Raw genomic sequence first — 17840 nt, forward strand, 5'->3', positions numbered from 1 at the left:
ACCAGCGGCGGGGTGTTTTGGGGTGTCCAGGGTGGTTTTTGGGTATTTTTCTTAATCGGGGGCGTTCTGCGCGTTTCTTCCCCGCTCTGAGGAGTGACATTGTCTTGGTAGCACCTTCACAGCCGGTGCTGTCCCAAGGCTACATTGCCTGCCTCGGCTTCTTTCAATATTTTGGTTTTTTTATTTATTTAAGCTCATGAGGAAATGTATATAAGGGTAGCAAAGGCCCCCATTCCTTCTTAGAGAAGATGAAAAAGCAATCCCAGCCAGCGCAAAATTTAAATCTGACCTCATTCAGAAGTCAGTATTAGAGCAAAGTTGGAAAAGCTATAGCATAGGAAAGAAAAAAAAAAAAACCATGAAAATTGAAGGTTTATAGAATAGTGGTCCTTTAGCCTTTCTGTAGGTTTATGGGCAACCTGGTCTAGTGGGAGGTGTCTCTACCCATGGCAGGGGGGTGGGAACTCGGTGATCTTTAAGGTCCTTTCTGACCCAAACCATTCTATGATTTTACTATAGGTTTTACCATATCTAGACCAAGCCAAAGAGGGAAGGCTTTATGGTGGGATGCCCTAGCTGTGGTTTTGCTTACGTGTTTCCATAGAGAGCGTGCGAAGGAGTGAAATGCAATCTCTGTAGACAGATGCAACATGCAGTTTGGCTGCCAAACTCTAACATACTAATGAATGTCTGAAAAACATAAGTGAGCCAAATGTGGTAGATTTTTCATGGGAAAAAAATATCTTGAAACTAATGACACTTCCACAAAAAAAGTACAGAAAACGAATAAATAATTTCTGGCAAAAGTGTTTCAGCCTTTTTTTAATGTGAGAAAACAATTTATTTTCACCCAGTTTGATTTACCCCCAGAGGGGTGAATTCCTTGTGTTGGAAGAAAACTCCTATAACTCCTGCATCTGTTGATGCAGACATCTCGGGGTGGGGGGGAGTAAATGTGATTATGTTGTACAGGTCTGGGGAAGACTTTTCTATTTAGAAGTCATCAGAATGTTAATGCTGAGTAAAACTACTTGTATTTGCTTACAATATTCCCCTGACCTTCATTATTAAAATATTTTTATCAGGTGAAAATCTGTTTATGTGTTTTTGGCATTTAAAAATAAAAGTTGTAATTGCAATTATTTTGCCTTTTTATAGAAGATTTTTTTAAACATCAAATTCGGTGTCTACCAGTCTTGATAAATCCCACTTGATTTTTGAGGTTTGTCAGCATCAGTTTTTGACAGAGCAGATTACTTTGAGTCTTGACAAGACCACTGAATTTATTAGGCTTTATCTCGGAAACCTAGGTGTTGTTTTCATGCTTTGGTTTTTTATCTTCCAGAGTGTTTCCCTTCAGGGAATTTCAGTATGTATAATGCGTATAATTATCTTCAAAATCTATGAGTGTGCTGGCAAGCTTACTTTCTTCAGGCATACAAAAGGATCAGAGTCAACAAGATTAAACAGAAAGGGCTTGTGATAAACTGTATGAGATACGTAGCTTCACTGTCATTCTGATGATTTAGGAAGTTGGGGATTGGTTATTCGTGTGGTGATCAGCTAAAGATATCAGCAGTTTATATGGTAGAGTGGTCAGAGTATAATGAACATGGTATTCGTAGGTGAAGGTAACATCTTTTTACTACACAGCTGACATAGTTAAGAAGGGAAAAATAGAGCTTCTTGGCACTTGGGTCCCTTTACAGGGATTCATTGGGCCCTAAAATATCTGAAATGTTAGGAAGCTGGGAATTGGGAGTGAGGAATCCTTACCTTGCTGGTGCATAACACGCTGCTCCACGTGACACACCAGCTGCTCACAAACGCCTGTGTCGCTATATGCAGCCGTAGATCCTTCAGCGTCCAGATTTCTCTTGGGTAAGTTTGCCCAGAACCGTGAGATGCCTCCATAGGTATTGGAAGAATTCAGCAAGAGAGCTTTCTAGAGACAAAAATAAGTTGCCTGTGCAGTAGCTTAATTCCTACCAAATGCTTGTTGAAGTGCTCCTGATGGCAGTCCTGTGCCTCTCTTACTACTGCTGTGGAAAAAGGATTCTGTTGTAGCATAACCCACTTTTATCTGTCCTCATAAAGAAGTAGTACTAGGCACAGGTTAAAAAGACTTCCTAGGATGTTGTGTTTATTTAGGTTTTTAACATCACAAAGGACAGCAAAAGTCTCTTGTCTTTGAGATGAGGGTTAGAGCTTCAGTTACAGTCTGTAATAGCAGCAATCGTGAGAAAAGGATGCAGTCGGTGAGATATGTGAAATAATATGTAGATTCAGGCAATTTACAGGAAGTATATGAATTTCGGGATTTATTTGTGTATAGCTGTGACAATAAGGAACATTAGTTCACTCTTTATTTTTACTAATGAGTAACATTAGTAAAACAACGGACAAACATCAGTTCAGGAGAAGGTGCCTCTAGGGGGCAGTTGCTAAGTGATCCTGGCAAATCTGCCGCTATCCTACATCTTTTTGATGGACATATTTAGACCAAAACACAGGAGAAAATGTCTCCAACCAAAACCTCAGTTGTACCTTAAAGGTGCTGCTTTTAAAGTTCTGTTTCTGTGAGAGCAGAACAAGAATAACAATAACCAAAATTTCTCATTTTTTCTTAAGTTGTAAACTTACAAAAAACTGGCGAGCTTAAATTTGAAGAACATGAAATACATTACTATGTTTTAGCTGGAAATGGTCACAGAAAATAACTTTTTTTTTTTCACTAGTTTATAATCTAAAACCAGAAAAGTTGAGTTGTTTACCCATGACATTACCTCTGCTTTATTTGCTTTGGCATCAGCTGGATGCATGATTTTTATCATGGTAAAATGCATCATAAATACTACCATAAGAATGGCTCACCACAGTGGTGTGAAGTCAAGCACCGGGGAGAGATGACCTTTGTTTTTGGGTAGCAGTGCAAAGGATGGGGTTCAGACTGTTTCATGCCATAATGACACGTGGGGTGGGTGCCCAAGGGGATTCGCCCTTCGCTCGCTGAGACCAGACCAAACCACTGGCAAACTCTATAATGATCAAAGTATTCTGTTCTGAGCAATTTCTCATCCTCATGGTTCCTCTTCCACTAGTTTCAGAGTCCTAGAAAAATGAGAGAGTTGTTAATGTGTAAATCCAGCATGTGATTAAAGTGAGAATAAATTGCAAAGCTGTCTCTCCCACAAAATGCAGACATAATTGAGGTGGTGCTCTCAGTGGTGATGGCAGTATGGAATGCAAAGGCAAATACTTTCTTAAGTAGGGCCTATGTTGTCTGAGGTTTTTTTAGGTGAAAACTAGAACTTTTACAGGAGGTGGCATAAATCCTGAAATGCTGCCTGAATGTATTTTTGGCTATCCACTTGATTCATTGAACGTATAAAAAAATATTGGATGGATTATTTGATTTATGAGTCTTTATTTAAACATTTACACTGCTGTAGTACATTTTCCTTGCATTATTAATTTCTCTTTTTCTGCTTGGACACTTCATGCCATGTTATTAATGTATTTTCTTTTAATTTTCTTTTTAACGATAGACTTTCTGTGAATTTTGAACCCAGGATGGCTCAGAAGAGGAGCTCGAGTGGGCGGTCGTTCCCATTGCTGCTGCTCATTATTGTTGTGGCCTTTGTCCATTTAACTGTATGTCCTTTTACAAAAGTGGAGGAAAGCTTTAACCTACAAGCCATCCATGATGTGGTGTACCACCAGCTGGACTTAGATAAGGTAAATGGGGAGGAAAGTGTTCTTTCTTGAACACTGTTAAAGATCAGAATTCCCTGCTATACGAGTAAGATAAATGCAATGTGAATATGATTTATCCCAGTTTTCCTTTGTTTCTGATTTGCCTAGCTTACATAGATTTTCCTTTTTGCAGTATGACCATCATGAATTTCCTGGAGTTGTCCCAAGAACGTTCCTTGGACCAATTTTTATTGCTGCTCTTTCCAGCCCAGCTATATATGTACTTTCTGTGCTAAGAATGTCCAAGTTTTACTCCCAGTTGATAGGTATGAGAACTTTAAATCCTCAGAATAGAGATGTTTTTACTACTGGACTAATGGATGGCATGGTTGTAACATTCAGTGTTTGGACCAATGGTTAAAATATTCTTTTCCTTAATGATAGATTTTGCAAACTTAGAGCCAGTATGGCAATTTCACCCCCTCTTTGGGGTAACTAACAGCACGGAGAAGGTCTGTGCTAACAGATGTCAGACAGCATAGAAAAAGCAAGTGTCTTCAGAGAATACGCTCCCATGGGTATTTCTGTGTATTCTTCAGAGAGTATTGTTTAACTTGGGCATAGAAGCATCAATCTTTGTGCAAAAGTATCAGACGAATTAAAGGTGGATTAACATATGTAAACTAATGGGGAAGTTTGGTTTTTTTTTCTTCTTCAAGCGGGTTATACTGTGATATCTTCAGTATTATTCTTAATAACTTCTTCCCGTTACATTATGTAACGTGGTTGTTCATCAGTGATCTGTCTGATATTACTCTGATGTCCAATTTTTATTCTTCTAATAGTCCGAGGAAGCTTGGGGCTCAGTGTGATTTACACGTTATGGAAGTTGCAGAAAGAAGTTAGAAAACAGTTTGGAGCAACTACATCAACAATCTTCTGTCTCATCACTGTAACTCAATTTCATTTGATGTTTTACTGTACGCGGACCCTCCCTAATGTGTTTGCACTTCCTTTTGGTAAGTATTCACATAGGAATAATTTTAAAATATAAAAATTCTTAAATATATCAGTAGTTAAAGCACAGAAAATGTATGGTGAGACCAAATTAATATATGTACTTGGTTAAATAGTGTGATAACAAGACTAGAAAACTGAAACAGTTGTGATTTCTTTTTTTGTTTCTTTTTAACCATATATGCTTACGATGACTGCTTTATTGAACCTGAGCATATGTGGAGTTTGTAAGATGGTTTTGATTGACTAGGGGTTTGAGTACATGCATCTGATGCATAAAACATAGAGCTATTGAAAAGAGAGTAGGTGCACTTGCAGTTCAAAAAAAATCTGTGAATTTAGTCTGCACAGGAAGCAGCTTTCTCATGAGACTGTAGAACAAACTCCCACTGCAACATCTCCACCTTCTTCTGTAGTTATCTACAAATGTAGCAGTTTGTACACTTAAAGGAGAAAAAACAAAATCAAAGTCATAACCTGACTGTACGCATACAGTTTTTCCCCAGAGATGATGAGAGGGAAGATTAACCACATGTGACAGATATTAGCTGAGTCACTTAATGCTTCAGTGCAAGTTGTTCAACTAATAAAATCATGAGGTTGGTGTAAGAAGCTGTATAGATCTGAACTGAAAAACAAAACAAAAAGAAGTTGAATTGTCAGACAAATACTGTGTAGTGGTAAGCCTCTCAGATAATTTCTGCAGGTATTAAAAAATACAATTTTTTTTCATGTTTTTGTACTATTAATATTTCACACATTTTCCTTAGGATCATGACCACTTTACTATGTAGTCAGTGTTACCATGTGATTTAAAATGTGAAAAAGTAGAGGCAACTTCGTGTGTAGAGATACGGCGTGTCTCCAGCTCACCACGCAAATGCATTTATAGTTCTTTCTCCCTATTTGAAATGACTTGCTGTTATCCTGAATACAGGATATACTCAGCCAAGAGAATAAACTAACTCTTTAGCTGATACTGAGGAGTAATAATTATGAACCGTAGTTTGAAAGGCTTTTAGTACTCCCTTAAGGTTTCTTTTTTTTTCTTTTTTTCCCACAAAGCTATTAAATATACTGTCTAGGAAGAGTTCCCATGTGTTCCTTCTGTGCTTAGACTTTTCCTAGTTACTTAAGTGTCAAGAGCAGAACATTGTATGTTTTTCCAAATTACATTTCTCTAACAAAGAAAGAATTTCTGGACTAGGAACAGTAGAAAGACCAAGAGAAGATTGGTGGGAACTTAGAGGAACAAGACACTAGCATTGGCAAAAGTGTTGCCCTTTAGAAAATAAATAGTTCAGCATGTCAGATGGTGTTCTTTATTTGTTTTTGCAGTGCTCCTGGCATTGACATTTTGGATACAGCAAAAGCAAAGGCCATTCATTTGGTTCTCAGCTTTGGCAATTATAGTCTTCAGATCAGAGCTCTGCATATTCTTAGGCCTCATGCTCCTGGTGACATTATTAACTAAAAGAATCTCCATTTTCAAGGTGCTTTCTCATGCTGTTCCTGCTGGAATTTTTTGGTTGGGTAAGTGTTTGCTTGGAAAAAAACAAATGCCACATGTTAAATTGAACAGAAGTCTGGAAATTTGACTGATTTCTCTGGTGACCTGGCCTTTAGGGCTTTTTTTTTTTTCTGTTTGTTTCATTAATTCCATTTGGTAATAATATGAGAGGGTGTTTATTTCTTTGCAAATTTCCACATGAGGAAATATGTATGCACAGAACAGTAGAAACATACTGTGACCCCTGCCTTCGGATGTTTACAGTATGATGCCCTGGTCTTAAAAAGGCTTAGACATGCAAGTTGACTTTAGTATAATTAGTATTTGGTTGTAGCTACACGTGCATTATCAGTTGTAGTATCTATTGCCATGACGATAGGCTGAATCCCAGGATAAAATATAAGAGTGTGACAGGCAGGGATATTGAGCGAGAGGGTTGTGGGGATTGTCATGTTCAGCCCTGTTTCTTTATTACATTAATTTTAATAGTTTGTCATTATCTATGCTAGAGAGGTTGAAAAATCTCCTTGTCTCTACCCCTTCCATGGAAGGCTCATGCATATGCACGAATACTCTATGATTCTCTGCCAGACTTCCTAATTAAAAATGCTATGGTCAGATGCCTGACAATGACATCTGGTAGTGTGCTGTTCCTTCCACAGCATGGACAGTAGAAACAATAAAAGATCATGCCATGTGAATTTAGAGGCACCTCACAGCGTAAGAGTTTGGAGGTCCAATGGCAATTAGTTACTGGTACTCCCATTTCCCCTCCGGGCAAACTTCTTAAATACCAGAGCAGTTTTCATAGAGCTGAGTGGAGGAGATGGGGCTGAAGGATTGGGTGCTCTTCTGTCCTTTTGCCTTTCATCCTTTATCCCCCTCCTCCCCTCCCATCTAATAAATAGTAGCAAACTTCTGGACCATTCATTGCATTTAATGCTCTAATAGGCTTTTAAAACAAACCTTAATTAAACCACTGCTTTCACACCTGGGATTGGAGTGCGGTGGAACAGATTCAATCAGATTCCTGTTAATCAGATTCCTATCTAACATGCTTGTGTTAAGACAAACATTAAGAAGTGCCTCCCTCCCCTGCGTTTCCACTGCAAGACAGACAGATTCAACCTTCTCTGTGGCTTTGGGTGGTCACGGCTTACAGTGCATGTTTGGTTTATGTTGATCTCATCAGTAAACGTGCAGTTTGGATGTGCTAGTTTGCTTTCCCTAGTTTTTAATTCACGCAGATTTGTATTTTTTTAATTCACGCAGATTTGTATTTCTTTAATTCTTTTAGGGCTGACAGTTGCTGTGGATTCTCTATTTTGGAGGCAACTTGTGTGGCCTGAGGGGAAAGTGCTCTGGTATAACACAATTTTGAACAAAAGTTCCAACTGGGGAGTATCCTTTGAAACGTCCAGGGAAAAAGATATATTGAACACTACCAGCCAAAGCAAAGACATGATGTAACCTATTCTTGAGACTCAGTTATGGTGTTAAATTCTACTTCTCATCTAGTATTTTGTTATTTGAAGCTTATGAGACAATGTCTGTTTCTTAGATCTTTCCATAAATTTTAACTTTCCACTGCTGACTGTTCCTTCTTGCTACTTTGTGTTCTACCAATGTAAAGCCAGGTTTCTTCCCCTTGCTTTGTCATGTTGCCCATCATTAGCGCCACTTGATGTGCCTAGTGTTGAGTGATGTGAATGTAGTTAGGCAACTGCTTTTATTTCTTAAAGGGTAAGGAGGGAAAACAAATGCCTAGAAGAATGTGATATAGAAAAAGTATACTGCGTTTTTTGCAAAATTTGCATGTAGTACTGTAAAGAGTAGTTACTTGCTAAAAGTGAAAGCATCCTTAACTGTCCTTTTCACCTTGAAGACCTCTCCCTTCTTGTGGTATTTCTATTCAGCCCTGCCTCGTGCTTTGGGATGCAGCATTATATTTGTACCTTTAGGTGTAGCAGAAAAGAGAACTCGGATATTACTTTTGCCAGCACTGGGCTTTATTTTCTTGTATTCATTTCTCCCGCACAAAGAGCTGCGTTTTATCATATATACTTTCCCTGTCTTCAACATAGTGGCTGCTAAAATGTGTTCACGAATGTAAGTTCAAAATTCTGTTGTGTTTTTTTTTTTTCTCTGAAAATGCAAAACTTGTTATTACTATTTTTATACACTTGAAATCTGGATCATTTGGGGATCTTTATGTCTGGCTTTAGAAAGATTTGTATCATTGTACCCATTTGACTAATGAGGGAAATGGAGACATAGAAGAGTTAAATGATTTGACAGGACCATTTGGCAAGTCTGGGATAGAGTTGAGAATAGAGCCTGGATTTTACTGTTATGCTCTTACATTTCAGTTTATTTTATCCACCAGAGAAAAAGACACATTCCAGTGTAGTACTGTGTTGTTACCGTAAATTACCTTAGGAGATAGTTTAATATACAGGTGGGGCTCATGAAACACGGAGTTTGTATTAAATAGTTAAACTTGGGTATATTGAGTAAACAAATTGGAGTTAAACTGTGAATTTCTTTGAAAGAGAATATATTCATAGCTAAAGGTTTTAAACACAGAAATACTTAGCTTTACCGATGAGTTTATATTAGCTTTATTAATGAGAATATTCTAGTTTACATGTCACTAGAAGCTAGTCTTCTAGAAATGGATAATAAATGCATTCCATACACGTGGAATAATAAAGTTTGCATTAATCTTTATTACCTAGTAATGGAATTTTCATAAAAGTTATGTCACAATAGTCAATGACCAGTATGAAACAAAAACAACAGTTTGTTCTTACTCATTTTTCCCCCTCCCTCAACAGTCTGAATAACTACCGGAAATCCTGGCTGTACAAACTTGGATCTTTCTTTGTTATAACGCATCTTCTAGTTAATGCTGCTTATTCAGGAACATCTTTATATGTTTCACATTTCAATTATCCTGGAGGAGTGGCAATTCAGAAGTTGCATGAGTTGGTACCTTCAACAGCAGGTACGTAAAGCTGGTTTGAGGTATGTTTGTCTAACTTCAGTTGCAGGGGTTTTTTTTGCTAGTGCATCTTTATATGTATTGGATATTACTACTTCACGCTATTTACATGCATCTCTCTGTTACTGTTTTGTTAATTTATTTATCAGTGTTTTTAGAAGAATTTTGAAACTGTGTTTTGTTTTCTGTATTTACGTAGACGTCTCTGTTCATATTGACGTGGCTGCAGCACAGACAGGAGTTTCTCGGTTTCTAGAAATCAATTCAGATTGGAGGTACGTTATGAACAAGGTATTTTGATCTGAAGACAGGAGACTGCTTTTTTTCTTTTTTCCTGTGTGCACATGGACAAGCATCACAGATATGGTTTGTAGTATAGCATATTTATTAAGCCAGGTCAAGAACAATGTGAATCTTCAGAGAATTTTGGCGTATTGCAGTGCTGCCATTTCAGAAATCAAGCACTGCAATAGTCTTTTAGTTGTTTTTGTTGCTTCTGGTTTGCCTAAATAATGTAGAATCTTTTAAAGACATCAGAAACAGTGGAAAAAAATGTTAGCTTACTAAGACACCATTATCTTTAATGCAGTTAAGTTTGATATCTCACTAGATCTTGTATAAAACAGCTGTAAATGAACATTTTTTTGCTCTTGGCAGAACAGTGTATATAATTGTGGGGATATTGTCTCTCATTTTATTTGTTTTTAAATGATGCGTGGCATTGTGAGGCTTATCTGTGTATTAATATTCAAAGTCTATTTTTACATGGAACATCCTTCACGTAGATAGCATTGAAGCTGCTGTTGTGGACTATGGGTCACACTAGCTCTGAGAGAAAGCAGTGGAGTGCTTTGTTACTGACCAGCAGTAATGTCCAAACAGTTTTAGGAATCAGAATATTTAAACTAATACAAAGAGACATTTGTGGGATGGCATTGTTTGCTTTTCAGGACGCAGACTTAAAAAAGGGTGCCTTTCTGATACTTAGGCCTACCTCTTCAGCTGAAGCGTAGGCTTCTAATTTAAAATGTCATCTTAATGAAAATGATTCAGCAGAAACTGCCACAAAGCCTTACTTCATACTTGTACAAAACAAAAGCAATAGAAGCAGATTTGGTTTAAGAAGTGCTCTGAGCATGGAGGTTTTTTTCCCCAGTTACAGTCTCCAGGATCAGAGGAACAAACATCATTTAATTATTGGTATGTTTAGAGAGAAAAGTATTTTGGAAGTAAAGAGGAAGAAGGGAATGCTTCTGGGGGAATTATAAAAATCATCAAGCTTGCTATGCCTTACTTTATTTCTGTGCTTTCTCATATTATTGTGATATGAATGATATGAGCAGTGTAAATCTAAGTTGCCTTCACAGTTCCCAATCCAATGCTTATTTCAAATTGTTTTTTCAGTGTTGGATCTAGAGAAAGTCTTAAACCATGAACATTCAGGAGAAGACATTAAACTATCAGACTGCAAGTGATAGTACACGCATGATAGCTAAAATGTTCTACTCTGTTTTTTGAATATACTTAAGTAAACACACTACTCTAAACACAACTCTACCCTCTAAATACAGTGCTTGATTTCAATGAGCTTTTTTAGGTGGTGGGTTCTGGATTGTTTTGGGCTTGCAAGGCTGTAGTGTAGTGGGATTGGAAGGTGAACGAATAATATCCTTGTCACTGATGGATGTTTCATAGTGTTGCAGCTACAGACCAGTTTGTGTCTCTTGCTTTTATCTTTACTCATCATACAAAAGGGCTGATTTGTCATTAAATTTCACATTAAAAAAAAATCAGGCAAAATCCACAACTGAGCATCATACCAGGACTACCACTTTGTCTGACAGCACAGTAGTGCAAAGTTTCGTGGCAACGGCTGTCCATTTTCTTTTTATCCGAGGAAGTGATGGCCTTTCAGATGGGTGAAAACTAATTTACCATCTTCATAGACTGTGTTCATCAGGTGAAAACAGATTTATGGATGGAGTGGCTATGAAGGCTGATGATTCATCAGGTTAACTACATTCCATAAATAAAAGTGTCTTAAAGTTAACAGCTTTCAGTAGTGTGCTCAGATTAGATCTACTTGCCTCAAGAAAAATGCAAGTGATCCATTATTTTTCTTCAAAGGGTGACTGAAAGCAGCTTGATACAGATTCTGACACAGAACAGGTGTTATAATCTTGTCTTCAATTAGTGTGGTCTCTTTGAACCAGGAATAAATATGCTGTGTAAGCATGAAGTATTTAAAAATAATAAAATTCAGAAATGATTGCAGCCAGATGAAAGGCCCTTTATTTGCTGATGAAGAAAATACAAAATTAGTAATTGGTAAAGTTGATACGAAGTATGCTATTCCTTCTGCTGGTTTGGATGCATGTACCATTGCAAGTGGTCTTGTGATCTTTTTGGAAATAGTATATGAAATTAGTGCACAGTTTTTTTAGAAGACGAAAGCACTTGTTAAGTGTGCAAAGTCTAATTCTGTATTATATGGTATATTTATTGACACTTCTGGATTCTGTCAGCCTGTTCTGGATTGCCAAAATTTTAGTTAACAATCAATACAAATCCTCTAGTTTGCTGTAGAGTACTTGCTTTTAGTACCTGAATGAGTGGTATGTCAGAGAGTATTGTAAAAATATAAATTGAAATTAAGGTTTCCAGTTATTCACAGAGAATTCAGAAAGATGACAGGCCAGGTCTGCAAAGATACTTGTGGCAAAAGAATGAAGCCTGGATTTACTTCTAGGTGCATTTAAGAATATGTAGTGGTTGCACCACTTCCTTACCAGTGTCCATGCCTGTAAGAAAAGCCACAGCCTTGAGTAAGTTCCTTGTGAAATGAATGGGAGACATCAGGTGCCTAAGAACAGGGGCTCCAAAAGCTGGTAGAAAATGGTTCACAGAAAAGGGCAATAGAAAAGCAGAAGCACTGGGAACTGCTCTTTTCTTGGGTAACAGAGCATGGACTGTCTTTTATAGTTAGATGCGCAAGACTCTCTCGTCATAGACACACATAAAAGTAAGCAAACTCCATCTTCACCTCTGTCTTCTGGACAGTATTAGTGTGTAAGTTTTTCTGGGATATAAAACGACTATTTGAATCCAGGTCTCCCCCTTTTGGAAGCACAGTTAACAGTGGTCTACAGGGTGTTTTGGCGTAGACTTCTCTTATTTTTCACCTTTGAAGTTGTTGGATTGAGGATGTGATCAAGCTGCCGTGTCCAATATAAGCATCCGAACCCTTGGGCTATAAATTCCACCTGACTCTCTTCAGTGTCTTCATGAGACAGTGAGGGAGATCTGCCTCAATTTCTAGAAAATTAGAAAGGTTCTTACAGCTCTGTGAGATAACAAACTTCAGTTCTGGGTTTAGATCAGATGGAGAGTGGCGGAACCTAGATATTTCACATCCCTGCCAAATGCTTAAGTCACTTGTTTTCTCATCCTCTATGGCTAGATTAAATGTATCTCCTTTTAAGAAATAACTGTAAGTGTACATGTTAAGTAGCTTTAGAACTCAGAGTTACTTCTGATATTTTTAATTTTTTTTTTATATACAGTTTTTATATAGGTGCATAAGCAGGTTTATAAAAGCTGACCCAAAGTGACTTGCCCAAACATGCAGTACATCAGGGAACTGAACCCAGAAATAACAAGTGTCAAGCTAATACTATAATTGCCAGGCTGTTCTTTCTTTCCTGCAGTGCTCAAGGAAATCTTCTCCCTGCTATTCTCTGAGGCTCCTACTTTAATGCATGACTACCAGAAAAGAAGGGTTTCTGCTAAAGTGCCTCATAACATTTATTTTATTTTAATGAAAAAAAGTATAAAAAAAAAAACAAAAAAAACCCAACACCAAAACCTGCACTTATCCAAACTGCAGTTCTTGTGGGGTAAAACATAAAAATGAGTCCAGTTTTCTACAGTTTTAGGCTTTGGTGCCCTTTCTCCAGAGAACTCAAACAGAGGACTAGTGAGAAACTTTCTAGCAGTTCTGTTTTATATCGCAATAGCAGCAGAAAGACATGCATGGAATGACTGGCTCCCTAAACTCTTCAAAAATACTGTTTTCTCCTCCAGTACTAGTTAATGTAATCAGGAGATATAACTGAGAATGTTACAGTTCCTTTTGTGTTTCATCTTAGATGCTGCATGCCCTTGCGATAAAGGAGATGTTTAATATGTAAAGAAAGGAATGTAAATAAGCCTTCTTTATTCTTTACAGGTATGACAAAAGAGAAGATATAAAACCAGGAGACCAGTTGATGTTTTCTTACACACACATACTGATGGAAACAAACCCTCTTCAAATATCACATTACAAGACAACCCACAGGCCACTGGCAAATATACCTGGCATCAGTAAAATTGGGTTGAACCTTACTGCGCTACCTCCTTTTACTTTAAACTTGAAACCAAAATTAGTACTGTTGGAAAAACTTCCTCTATCATCTTGACTGTGAATTTTAAGTAAGTTTTTTGATGTAATTTTGCTGATGACTGAATAATCTAAGACAGCAGCCAGTTGTCATTCCAGCACTGCAATTCAGCTTCTGTGGAAAGGCACGGAAAATCTTTGTACCGATTGGTATTTAGCTCCGTCCTGTTTCTTACGTAAATATTACAATGCATTCCTAGTCAGTATATACTCAAATACTGAGTTGTATTGTTAGATACGTTTGAGAGAGGCTATCTACAAGTTTAGTGGTAATAAGTAAAACCTGTTGACTTGGTTTGGGTAGCTGTTTCATAATGTAGCGCAGGTATGTCCTAATTGTCCTATATAAGATACATAATGGAACAGGTTTGTGCTACGGCAACAATTTGATACGTACTCTGTGTGTGCAAAGATGTATTACTTGATGTATCTGCAGGATTGTAACCCCATCAGTTGTCAGATTGCCTGTGTGAAACTTAATGATGTTATCTACATAGGAAAGCCATATTCATTGTAGCTTCATCACAATATCTAATTGTGCCCTGTAGGCTACTGTGCTAATTAAAGTGAAAGATTCGCTTAAAAAGCAGTTGGACCTCTTCACAAGCACTGTCTCAAACAGACTTGAGTATTAAAGGATGGTTATCTTTATCCCAACAGTTCATGAATAAGGAGCAACTTGAATTTCGCAGGAAAAAGAAATTTTAAAATAATTTTTCTCTCTTCTGCTGCAATGATATTATCTGATTTTGCAGTGCAAAAATTTACCTATGAAAATATTCACTTGAATACGCTTTAGGAAGAAAGGTGCTGTTTTCTTTTTTTTTATTTAGTAGTCCCTTTGGAAAGGAATTACCTAATGTGCCATGTGTTGCATTCTATAGAATAAGATAGCATGCTCTGTAGTCTCTTCTTTATTAAATGTTTTTTGTTAAGGATGTTTACCTAGATTACTGAATGGAACAAGTTAAGGGTTAAACTAAGGAAAAAAAGTTAGTGTTTTGGTTAGGGCCAGTTGTAATATGATAGGAGCTCCATTAGTGTAAAAAATCAGTATTACCGAAATAATCACGGGCAGAAAACTATTCCTTGCTGACTGAAAACTCCAGTAAAAAATTCTTATTGAATAAAGTTGTTTGGGTTCTTTTTTTAACTCTTAAAGTGTGCTTCATTCAGGAACTACCTTTATTCGTGTTAAGTTTCATCTTTTAGGCCATGTTTTCTTTTTGTCCTCTAGATTATGTATCGGAGGAACTGATCTGGTGGGGTGGAGCCTGCTCCCCTGTGGGTGGCTGTTGCTGTTGTGCAGGCTTTCTCTTGCTGAGCAGATCTGGCAAAGGCACCTGCAGAACTTGTTGGTCCAGTCCCTGGCTGTTCTTGAAATTGAAATCATTCAAGTATTATCTATTTGACTTGTCTTTAGAAGAAAACTCAGCTTCCTCCAGAGCCAATCTGAACATCAAACAATTCATGAGAGACAGAAGGAAGTACATGTGCAAATAGCTGAGACTTTGGAACAATACAAAGGAAAACCTTTGAGTAAGGATGTAGGCCCGTGTGTTGTCTAATCATTGACTTTATGTAACTCCCCCATGCTGTAATCCACAACTCAAGAACCTAAAGTCTATCCTGCCCAAGTGCAGACAAACATCTGCGCTGTTGAGTTAAACGTATAGTTACTCCAGCTTTCCACGTCCCTGGGTGTCAGAATCCCTCTGCAGAAACTTGCTTCTATTAACTACAGGAAAAAAAACTAGGGCTCTTATGCTTGTAACATAGGCATCTTGAGGTAGTGCCTGAAATGGCACAGAACACATGGATTTGAGGCATCTGGAGAGTTTAATCTTGCTGAATGTCTGGTCACGTGTGTCGAAGGACACACGTAGTTGATCAGGTCCTTCCACAGACTTTGGTTCTGGTGTTTGGGTGCTACCTGTTGGATTGAGACCAGTGGTGGTGGTCAGATGTGGTAGTAGTGTGTACTGCTGCTCACAGCCTCACTGCTGGTGAAAATAGAAGCCATCAGCTCAAATTGGCCTGTTCAGTCCATTTGTTTAGGGCAGAGATGGAAGAGATACTGGATTGCAGTTTCGAACAGTGTCTGGAGTTTATTTAGCTCTTGGTGAATCTTGCTCTGCTTATGTGGTTCTTGAAGAGTGCTTAGTTTTAAGGTGTGCAGCGTGGTTGGGGGTGTAGCCAAAGGGCTGGTTCCTGACCCACGCAGTGGATGCAGCACTGCAACACCAGTGGCTGCGTGATGTCTTGACAGCACAGGTGACCCCCAACCACAGGGAAGGAGTGTTACGGTAGCCCATGCCCTGAAGAGGAATGGGCATCTGTCAAACTGGGATGATGATTACTGCAGTTTTTCCCCAAACTCTGCTCTCGATAAACAAATTACTTGGAATGGAAACTACGGCTATCTCTATCTTAAACTTTTTTAGCTTTTTTCTTAGGCTTTCTTTAGCTCCACAAGAAATAGAGAGCTTATTTTCCCCTTCAGTGTACTCGCATAGAAGGAAGTGTGGGTTTAAATTTCCTTAGATCTAAGAGGGCATTAAGGAAGTTTGTCACCCCATCTACAAACTCGAAATGGGGTATTAGAAATTCTTCTGCATTTGGGAGACATGGAGCGAGGCCTCAAGTTACCGAGAATGGTGCAAGTCAGAGAGACTCTGAAAACTTCTTGGGGAATTTTTGAAGGGACTTGAAAGTAATAAATTGGTCATGGCTAGTCAAGTTCTTAAAAGAAAGATTCCTTACAAACAACTCCAGCTTTTCTTAATAAAAGCAAAAATAGGGTGAACGTATTCAAATAATTGAGGGTTGAATTAACCTGAATAAATCAAAAGACAGTAAAGTCCATCTATAAATTGTTACATTCATGACATCTAAACACAGAATGGAGTTGTAAATAAAATGCATTTAACACGTATAATATTGCTGTAGAATGAGATTTATTGTAGGATGTCTTGCTAAACTCCCCAAAGGTCAGAAGTTGGCATCGCATCATGCACTGCCTTCTGAAATTTGACTTAATTTCTTGCAAGCAACATTTGTTCCTGTAAACAGGAAGGCTCAAAAATGATTTGGACACAAACATGTCACCATGTCATTTCACCCAGAGATGGTGAATAATCACTGTCTTACAGCATGAGATTTAGGACACTGTTGTGAAACGAAATAAAAGGAACCACATGAAAAAAGTTGTGGAACTCGCTGATGGAGAACGTTTTTGGATGATGAAAGTAAAAGCAGCTTCAAAACAGGGTTAAACAGATCACTCTCCCATCAAGAACTAGAATAACCAAAGATCAAAGAACAACTTCCATTTTACAAAGTCTTTAGGTAATAGACCTTTCAGAGCTGGGAAAAAATATATCAGACCGTATTTCCCTTATACCTGCCCTAAGTACTTGCTATGGGTCTTCTCTTTCAAGCTATTTTGGGGTGAGGGGACCTGGAGAATGATTGTATTGGATCTGATGTAAAATACATCTCTCTGTTAACAATGAGAAAAGCCAGAATGTGTTTCAGGTTCTTCCCTTTGCCATCCATTTCACTTCAGCCATCAGAACACAGCCTCAACACAATGGAACTGCTCAACACATTCTGAAACACTGATCACACCCCTTTCTCTCACTCCCTGACCATTTTGCATGTCCCCTTGGTGAGACTGGGGACACTGAGATTGTACTGCCTCCCCTGCTACAGCTGCTCTAGGACCAGCCCTATCTTCCTCAATAGGGATAGTTCTTTCCATAATGCTGAAAAGCTTCAAGGATGATAAAAGATTTAAGCACTTGTTTGCTGTATCTCTTTCAATGCACATGCGTTTCCTTTGAGTCCAAGAGCCCTTTTCCATGCCCAACAGAAATTATACACAAGTCTAGGTGCTGCCTTCCCTGCTTCTTCTTAAATACTCTGCTTCACCACTTCCCCCGAGAACTTTCCTTGTAACTTGGTGTTCTGAGTCTTTCTTGTACAAATGACTTCACTTTCTATTTGCAAGAGAAGAGCAAAAACACAGCCCGAGCCCATTGCCCACATGAGCCAGGCTGTTTGGCCACAGCCTGCCCAGTTGGCCCGTTACACAATTCGTCTCAGCTATGGCTTAAATGAAACGTATGGCTTATCTGCTTAACATGTGACACAGCAGATTAAAAGGGTGT

The 17840-nt window shown here is 38.2% G+C and overlaps 2 protein-coding genes across 2 annotated transcripts in view; one reads left to right on the forward strand and one right to left on the reverse strand.

The window, feature by feature from the left end:
- CRELD2 (cysteine rich with EGF-like domains 2) overlaps nt 1–2834 on the reverse strand; it is a 21019-nt gene extending 18185 nt beyond the window's left edge. Inside the window, exons 1-3 of the mRNA XM_014963357.1 lie at nt 2787–2834; nt 1777–1945; nt 865–989 (exon numbers count right to left, since the gene is read on the reverse strand). Coding sequence (XP_014818843.1) covers nt 865–989; nt 1777–1945; nt 2787–2834 — 342 coding nt within the window. The remainder of the gene's footprint in view (nt 1–864; nt 990–1776; nt 1946–2786) is intronic.
- A 714-nt stretch (nt 2835–3548) lies between these two features.
- ALG12 (ALG12, alpha-1,6-mannosyltransferase) lies at nt 3549–14826 on the forward strand. Its single transcript, XM_014963917.1, has 9 exons — nt 3549–3738; nt 3890–4022; nt 4542–4715; nt 6052–6246; nt 7521–7624; nt 8109–8332; nt 9061–9230; nt 9427–9502; nt 13456–14826. Exons 1-9 carry the CDS (start codon nt 3574–3576, stop codon nt 13685–13687), a joined length of 1473 nt encoding a protein of 490 aa, XP_014819403.1. The 5' UTR covers nt 3549–3573; the 3' UTR covers nt 13688–14826.
- The last annotated feature ends 3014 nt before the right edge of the window (nt 14827–17840 follow it).

The sequence above is a fragment of the Calidris pugnax genome, unplaced genomic scaffold (genome assembly GCF_001431845.1).
Source record: "Calidris pugnax isolate Ruff unplaced genomic scaffold, ASM143184v1 scaffold44, whole genome shotgun sequence".
In the NCBI taxonomy this organism is placed as follows: Eukaryota; Metazoa; Chordata; class Aves; order Charadriiformes; family Scolopacidae; genus Calidris; species Calidris pugnax.